The sequence below is a fragment of the Octodon degus genome, unplaced genomic scaffold (genome assembly GCF_000260255.1).
Source record: "Octodon degus isolate 3935 unplaced genomic scaffold, OctDeg1.0 scaffold00065, whole genome shotgun sequence".
Taxonomy (NCBI): Eukaryota; Metazoa; Chordata; class Mammalia; order Rodentia; family Octodontidae; genus Octodon; species Octodon degus.
In genome coordinates this window covers 10,976,121-10,984,362 of record NW_004524641.1, presented here as the reverse complement: position 1 = coordinate 10,984,362, position 8,242 = coordinate 10,976,121, and the positions used below count along the sequence as shown (strand labels likewise).

The 8,242-nt window shown below is 38.2% G+C and overlaps 1 protein-coding gene across 1 annotated transcript in view; it reads right to left on the bottom strand.

Annotated features, from left to right (window-relative positions):
- Lrp2 (LDL receptor related protein 2) overlaps window positions 1–8,242 on the bottom strand; it is a 207,114-nt gene that overhangs the window by 116,176 nt on the left and 82,696 nt on the right. The window contains exons 18-21 of the mRNA XM_023719208.1: window positions 6,874–6,999; window positions 4,573–4,703; window positions 1,366–1,503; window positions 740–1,021 (exon numbers count right to left, since the gene is read on the bottom strand). Coding sequence (XP_023574976.1) covers window positions 740–1,021; window positions 1,366–1,503; window positions 4,573–4,703; window positions 6,874–6,999 — 677 coding nt within the window. The remainder of the gene's footprint in view (window positions 1–739; window positions 1,022–1,365; window positions 1,504–4,572; window positions 4,704–6,873; window positions 7,000–8,242) is intronic.

Sequence of the window (8,242 nt, the reverse complement as noted above, 5' to 3'; positions counted from 1 at the left end):
AAAAAAAAAAAAAAACATACAAGTGAGCACTTCTACTTCCCAAATCTGTCACTATTCTCTCTCCAAAACAACAGGTCACCCTTATTATTTACTAACCTTGATAGATTACTGAGATTTCAACCACCTTCTATTTTTTAAATTTGACTCCATTTATTAGGCTCCAGGATTTCAGAATATAAGGGTTAAGACAGCCATTTCATCCTAACTTATTTTTGCTTCAAAAGGTGGGAAAAACAAATACAGCACATGAGATTTTTCAAAGGCTGCAATCCCAGGTTCCTATTCTCTTACTCTGTTCTCTCACATACTAAAAACTATATGCAATTGATTTTGGTATGACTTTTTTATTTTCAAGGTCTTTCTAACCACACCAGGGTGGCAGCCAGGGCTTCACACATGCTGGGCAAGTGCTGTAGCCCTGAGCCACATCTCCAGTCCTGATGTGACTTTTTGAAGAGTTTATCAAGATGTAACAACTCTACCTTGGTCCAAACAGCGAATTTCAAAAGCAATTTTCTTAAAGGTAATCTAAATCGATGCTAAAAATCACCCTACCTAACACTGCCTATGGATGATATTTATGCTGAGTTCCCTAAATGCCTTTGAAGTGCACACTAAGCATCTGAAATTCTAAAGGACACTCTTGCCCATACATGCAGCCTGAGCTTCTCCTGTGTGTGAAGGCCACCCCTCCCTGCTCTCTCTGCTCAGGAAGCATCTCCAGCGTGTGGCTACTTACTAGCTGTGCCACACTGATGCTCGTCACTGTTATCATGGCAGTCATCCACCCCGTCACAGCGGGAGGAACTGGGCACACATCTGCCATTGCTACAGGGGAAGGAAAAGGTGCCACACTGTTCTGTGGGTGGTTCGTGGACAGGGTCCCCCTCACACGTCAAGTGGTTGGAAGTCAATCTCATGCCGTAGGGACACGCACACACCCGCTGGAAATTCGGCACAGGGAAGCAGAAGTGGCTACAGTCGCCATTGGGATGGGTAGGCTGATTGCACTGGTTCGCCCCTGCAACAGGCACACTCAGATTAGGTTCATCCTGGGTTTGACTTGCAAAGGAAAGTTTAAATTAAGACTATTTTAAACATTAAAAAGTAGCAAGCATCTTCTTAGAAAGCCCGCCAAGTACAACCTTTCACTTAAAACACAAAGAAGTGCTCAAACGTCTTTCCCGATAACAGTTTTAGAGTTTGCAGAGTTGAACAGATATTTCAAGTCTTATGATGTGAAACTACTCGGGTGACAGGGATGTCAACATCATGAGTAGCTCTGGTAAACAAGTACTTGAAGTGAGGACGAGTCACCATATCAAATAAATACCTACATATGACAAGCCTGACAGCCTCACTCACCAGTCTGGAGGTCCGCATCATAGGCTTTCACATGCATCACCCTGCTGATGCCACTTCGAATGACTCTCATGTCTCCACCGTCCAGTTTCCTGACTTGAACAACAGCACCCAGTCTCCAGTCAGTAAAGTACACATGATCTAAGAAGAAATTAAAAATGAGTGTTTCCAGTCAAGGCATCCTCATAAACAAATTACCAGGGCCAAGGCCATAGGCTAGAAAATGTAAGAATCTTCTCACATAAATATCCATAATCGGTTTCTGTGGCCATTTTCCAGGTCTAGTTACCCTCCAAAAATGCTCTTTGGAAATTAAATTATTGATATCATGGTTTAGGTTAAGGCAAGCAATAAGAAGTTTGAAGACAGCATTTAATAACATTTAGGTTTAAATTTTCATAAGTCAAAAAGAAAAGTTTTCATAAGGAAAAATAAAAAATTTAAAATTTCTTTAATAAAGCATTGAGGCCTCATAATACTGAGCTCTTATCCCAGGAAGGAATGTTAGGTGCCTACACAAATACTTAACTGTGGGAAGAAATTATAACTAAGATTTCTGCAAAGAACTAAGGCAATAGCTCAGTGGCAAATGCTTGCCCAGCATGTGAGAAGGCCCGAGTTCAAGTTTAATAGAGAGTGCTAGGAAAATAAAAATCAAAAAGATCTCGTCTAAGTCAAACATTCCATAGTCTACAATAATACTTCTTTTTCATTCTGTTTCCCTAAGACATTGTTAAGAAAGAAAAGCACAGATCTAGCCCTAAAAGGAACTTGCATTATATGCTTGGTGATCAGTAACAATATCAACACAATGTCCCTTGACACTCAGAATGGCAAAAGAGGCAATGTAAGATTTGAAATAACAAAAATTTAATCATATCCTCTTTGTAACAACTACTGACACAGAAAAGTAAATGTATCAGTTCTAACAGTGTCCCAAATAAAGAACTGAATCAAGGTGGGTCTTCTCTTTAACAATAATTTATTAGCACCTTATGGCTGGGCATGATGGCACATGCCTGTAATCCTAGCACTCGGGAGCTGAGGCAGGAGGATCACTGCAAGTTTGAGACCAGCCTGGGCTACAAGGTGAGTTTTCAAGGTCAGCTTTAACTGCATAGAGACTCTGTCTCTAAAAGACCAAAATAATAATAATAATAATAATAATAATAATAAATTATAATTATTATGTAATAATAATTATTAAATAATAAATATTATATTATTATTATAACCAAAATTATTATTATTATTCGATTTCCTAGCTCCACTGACTAGAAGGCATTTTAATTATCTATCTACATGAACAAGGAGTTCAATCAATCTTTCAGTCCCATGCAATGCATAAGCAAGAAGATCTAGTCTTTCAGTAAATAAGATGCCTAATTTCCCTGGCATTACACAGTAAAAGAACTTCCTGTAAGAAACCTCAGTAAAAGCCAAGGTTGGAAGAAACTAATTTCTATCATCCAGAGAATGCTGTGTAGTTCTCATGAGTATGCACTCAAATTTTTTTCATAGTGATGAAACCAAAAGGTACTAAAACTATACTTTAAAAATTTTAATCCCAAAGTATTCCATGACAAAGCAGAGGAAACATAACATTCTTACATTGTTCCAATGTCTTGAATAGTGAGGAGTCAGACATCACCAGAGAAAAGGGAGTAGTGCAGGACGGTGGGTAACTGTTGATACTTGACCTGTCCCACCAAAATTTCAGAGCATTTCTTAAATATTTTTAAATATCACACATAACAGGATGGAATATACAGTATATATGTTAACTATTCATCCTACACTATGTATGTGAGAAAGTTTTGAGTTTGTAATTTAGTTTTCTTAAAAGCATGATCTCATTATTAATAAGTAAGATGTTTCAAGCCAGAGATAGCTAGCCTATACAGAGGGTCTCTAAAGCTCCATACAAGGTATCAACTCTCACACAAGTCTAATTTTGGTTTGTCAATCTCTCCTCACTCTCTTGGCCTGCTTTTTTTTGTTGATGTTTTTTAGCCTTTTTTTTTTTTTTTTTTTTTTTTTTTAATGTATTTGACACAGGGTCTCACTACACAGCTCTAAGAAGTCTATTGTAGTTGTCATCCTACATTCAGCCTCCCCAGCACTGGGATTACAGGTGTACATCATCACGTCCAGACATCATATCCAGGGGTGGGGCTGATGCAGCAGGTGGTGTTGGGGACTGAACCCTGGTCCCTGTGCTTGCTTAAGCAGGCACTTAGTCTGCTGAGCTGTCTCGCTGGCCCCTTGGCCTAGCATTTTTGTGCAGTGCACAAATGATACAACCATCCACATAGCCCTGTCTTCAGGGCTAAACAAGCCTCCTGTTTCACTGGGGCCTGTTATATTTTCATTCCCAGCAATTAAATTCACAGAACACACCTACACTCAGAAGAGTTGAGAGCAGCCAGGTGTGTTCTGCACATGCCTGTCCTCCCAGCATTTGGGAGGTTGAGGCGGGAGGATTGTTGTGAGTTTGAGGCCAGCAGGGGCTACGTGAGTTCAAGGCCACCCTGAACTGCATGGTCAGACCCCCATCTCCTAAAGAAGGGGGAGTGGGAGTGAGAGAAGGCAGGCCAAAGCACTGCCTGCAGTCACCGTGGCTGCCGATGCCCAGTCTCTCGTAACTTCCCAGCAGGCTTTACTGGTAGCATGAAAATCAGGAAAGGCTAAGAAAATATCGTATCTGTTTTTCATAAATCATACCTCAATATATCAATACAACAAAGGTGATATCTGTCATGTTTTACTACAAAAGCACACAGTTTATGAAAATATGTGATTGTTTTCCTACAACACTTTTGATGAGGTTCTGGCAAACCTTGGAGAACAACATTCTACAATAGTTACTATAAACAGCTCTTGCTATTTTATTCTCAAAAAATGACGAAGGTAGTAATTTATCATGTGACATTTATATAATGAGGTACACACTATACTTCATATTATATCATAAACAGAATTTACAAAGTACTATGTCCATATACAGTAAGTTGTCTATATTATTATCACCCAAACCAAGCCACTCTAAAAGTAAAATTTCCCATCAACACAACAAAAATGTTTTTTTGACATGGAACAGTATCATTGTAAAGTAACAAGCTTTTTGGGAATCGTGAGAATGTCAAACAAGGAGGAGCTTACTGTTAGGAGGTACAAAACACCGCATGCTGTTACTGCTTCAAAACATACCTTTAAAGACAGCAAGTCCAAATGGATGGGTCATCTGCTCTATATGGCCCAGTCTTCTTCTATCTAAACCATCAAAAGTGCTGTGCTCAATTTTATCAAAAAGGGCATCTACCCAGTACAGTCGTGAAGCCCTAAAATGATAAAATACTTGTTACCTGCTATCCACAAATTGGCAGAGCACCTTTTACATTTAAGGCATTCAAGATCGGTATGATCAATGGGCCTATTTAACAAAGTCCTTAAACTGAAATTTCAATTATTAAAAATTTTTATTCAGACAGATAGTGAGTTTAAGCTTAACAGCCTAGGTTGTATGGTAATAATAAGCTTGTCTTCTGGAGGGTTAACAACCTAAGTTTGCAGACCAAAATTAGAGAAAAAGGAGGGCTGCAAGGAAAGCCAACATTTTGGCCCTAGCCTTCCAAGGTCAGTTAAGACTCAGGACATATGAGAACTTGTACTGTAACATCATGTAACTCAGTAGTGTCCCAAATTTTCTGATCAAGGAGATTATGTGGCCAAAGAGGAAAGTAATTGATGATGTAGAGTGTGCCTAAGGAGAGTCACATGGAGAGAAAACATTCTCTCAGGCTTTCACAGAGAGCACATTGGCCAAGCAATGGCCGTGACTCCTCCACATGGCTGACACTGACAAAGGTTCTACAATCTAAGACACAGGAGCTCAGGATAAACCCTGAGGGGATTTCACTGACCTTATCAGACCCAAAAGCTACAACTCTTGTTGCATAGGTCCTGCTTTACCTTGGTCTTAACCATCCAGCAGAAAAGTATAAAAACGAAGTATAAGAAGTAAAGCCATACTGTTATGTTGAGCTATAAGGGACCCAGGTCAACAATTTCTGACACTGCCAGTGAAGCGGAAGTCCCAATACTATTATGGGCTACTGGACTCTTTTAGAATATTTTGCTAAGTTTACACACCTATAATATTCAAATAACGGAACTTAACAAAAAAAGGGGATACAGATGAATGTCCATTTTGTATCTGTGTATTCAAAATGGTTGGGATAGATAAATAGTTATATTCTCTTAATGAATAGAGGGATTTGTTCTAATGGTATTTGTAAACAGGATATCATGTCCGCATCTTGTACAGCAATTAACCACTAGGAAGAATGCATACAATGTGTTAATTATTGAAACTGTCCTACCAATTTGGTTTGAAACTGTCTCATTGCTATTTGTTTCTCAATAAAATTAAATTAAATTAAATTTTAAAAAAAATTTAATCCACTTTCATCAAATGGCTTCAATTATCTTAGCTAACTTGAAGTGCTAGGTTTCCTGAGGAGTGGGTAGGATACTAGTGCTCAATTCCTGGGCGGCTGACCACCCAGCTACATCCCTATCCCCTTGAAATATTTTTGTTAATTCTGAGGCAGGGCCTTACTAAACTGCTCAGATTTGAAATCCTCCTGGCTCAGTCTCTCAAAGAGCTGGAACTGCCAGTGTGGAATTTAGAACCTGACTAAACTAGGAATTTTATTTTTTTCATTGTGAGATCAACCAACTAAGAAAAATCTTAGTAGCAATCTGATTAATCTTTATTTAAAAGGTAAATGTATATAGCCTATTTCTTGGCTACAGTCCTAGGTAGATCATCAATTCTTGAAAACTATGCCTTACACTATGAAAATTTTCAGTAGAAGGTTGGGGATATAGCTTAGAGGCACAGAACCTGTTTGGCAAACACAAGATCCTGAGTTCGACTCTCAGTATCAAAAAAGAATTCTCAGGAGCATATGGTGATATGCCTGCAATCTGAGGCAAGAGAACTGCTGCAAATCCAAGGCCAGCCTGAGCTATGTAGTTCATTCTATCCTAAACTGTATATTGAGACCCAGTCTCAAAAAAATCAAAAAGTAATCATAAATAAACAAAAATTTTTCCAAAGTACATAAGAGTATATGCACATTTTGTTGATTACAAAACTTTCCTACTCTCAAGATGCCCCATGTAAGAAGTTACACACAATCTGCATTTCATCAAATCCCTATCAAACTTCTAATGGGACTTGGAACTCATCTTGACCCTCAATTAAGTCCTGTCATTGAGCTGCTTCTAGCAAGTTCCTAAGCATATGTATGAATGCACTGGTTTTTCACTTCACTAGTAGTGAACAGCTGTGTTTGTGCTCTGTGTGTCCTTATATCACTCAACATCCTTATCCCATAACCAATTGATTTAAAAATGTATCAGGCTCAACACCATCACATCCTCCTAGAATGCCTCATCTGTGTTCTATTGGGAATTCAGTAATACGGGATGACTCCCACTTACTCCCAATCAATGGCCAATCCATTGGGCCACCCAAGCGTCCTGTTCACTATAGGCTCAAGGTGAGATCCATCTGCCCATGCTCTCATGATTTTAGCAGGACGGAACCAATCACTGAAAAATATATACCTAGGAAAAAGACAATAAATCAAACATGTTAACACTGGGACAAATCACATGACTTAGAAGGATTTAGTACAGATTTTTTTAGAGCTAAGCTACAATTAATTCCATCTTCTGTATAGGCTATTGGGCTCACCAAATTTACTGTATGACTCATCTAATTAATAGTTAAAAGTTCAGTTATTCACATGTAATCAAATTCACAAATACAAATGGCATTAATATGGGTATTCAAACCAGAAAACCAATGTTCTAGAATTTAGGACCCAAAATATTGTCACCCAACAGATTCCTTTTAAAAAGACACTGAATAAAGGTTATACACAATGTATTGAATACTGCTGAAATAATAAATTATGAGCAAAAAAAAAAAAATAGATTTTAATCACTCTCTTTCCCTCCAAAGTAAACATCTAGGATCACTCTCTGGATATATAAACTGGCAGTAAACCATTTCACCCTGGATAAAAAAAGAATCCAAGTCAATGTAACTCTCCAATAGTATCTTACTCAAAGCGTCTTTTTATTTTTTTTCTTTAATTTCTGAGGACTGGCACAATAGTAAGTTTAGGGAGAACAAAACAAAACAAAAATAACTTTTTCTCTCTCATATACTCCCTAACAATGAGAATTAGTCATTTCCAAAACGTAACTCTGAAATGTGACCACATCGTATCATTTTAAATGAAAAAGTCATTAGGAAAAAAACAGCTTTTCAAAACCTAATGCCAAAGATTCAGGCTGATATAAATTTATTAGAAAAGTCACAGTTTCTCTCTATAGGATGACAGGATTTCTTAACAATTATATTATCAGTTTTAAAATAGTTTCTTATATTATTTTGCAAAGAGAATACAAAAGTACAAAGTGCACACTCGAGAGGGACACAAGCTTTGCATGTGGGAGGCCTGGAATCTGCATATCTGTGAGTCCTTCACAGTCCACTTTATCTCACAAGTCTCAAATTCATTATCTCTAAAAACAGGTTTTAGGGCTGGGGAGAGACAGCTCAGCAACACAAGGGCTGCCTGGAGAGCACAAGGTCCTGAGTTCATTTCAAAAAAAAAAAAAAAAAGAATGGGTGTTAGCCAACAATGGTGGCACACTCCTATAATCCTAACACTCAGGAAGCTGCAACAAGAGGATCACTACGAGTTTGAGGCTAGCCTGGGATATACAGTTAAGTTCAAAGCCAGGCTGAACTGCATAGTGAGACAGACAGACACACACAGAGACACACACACACACA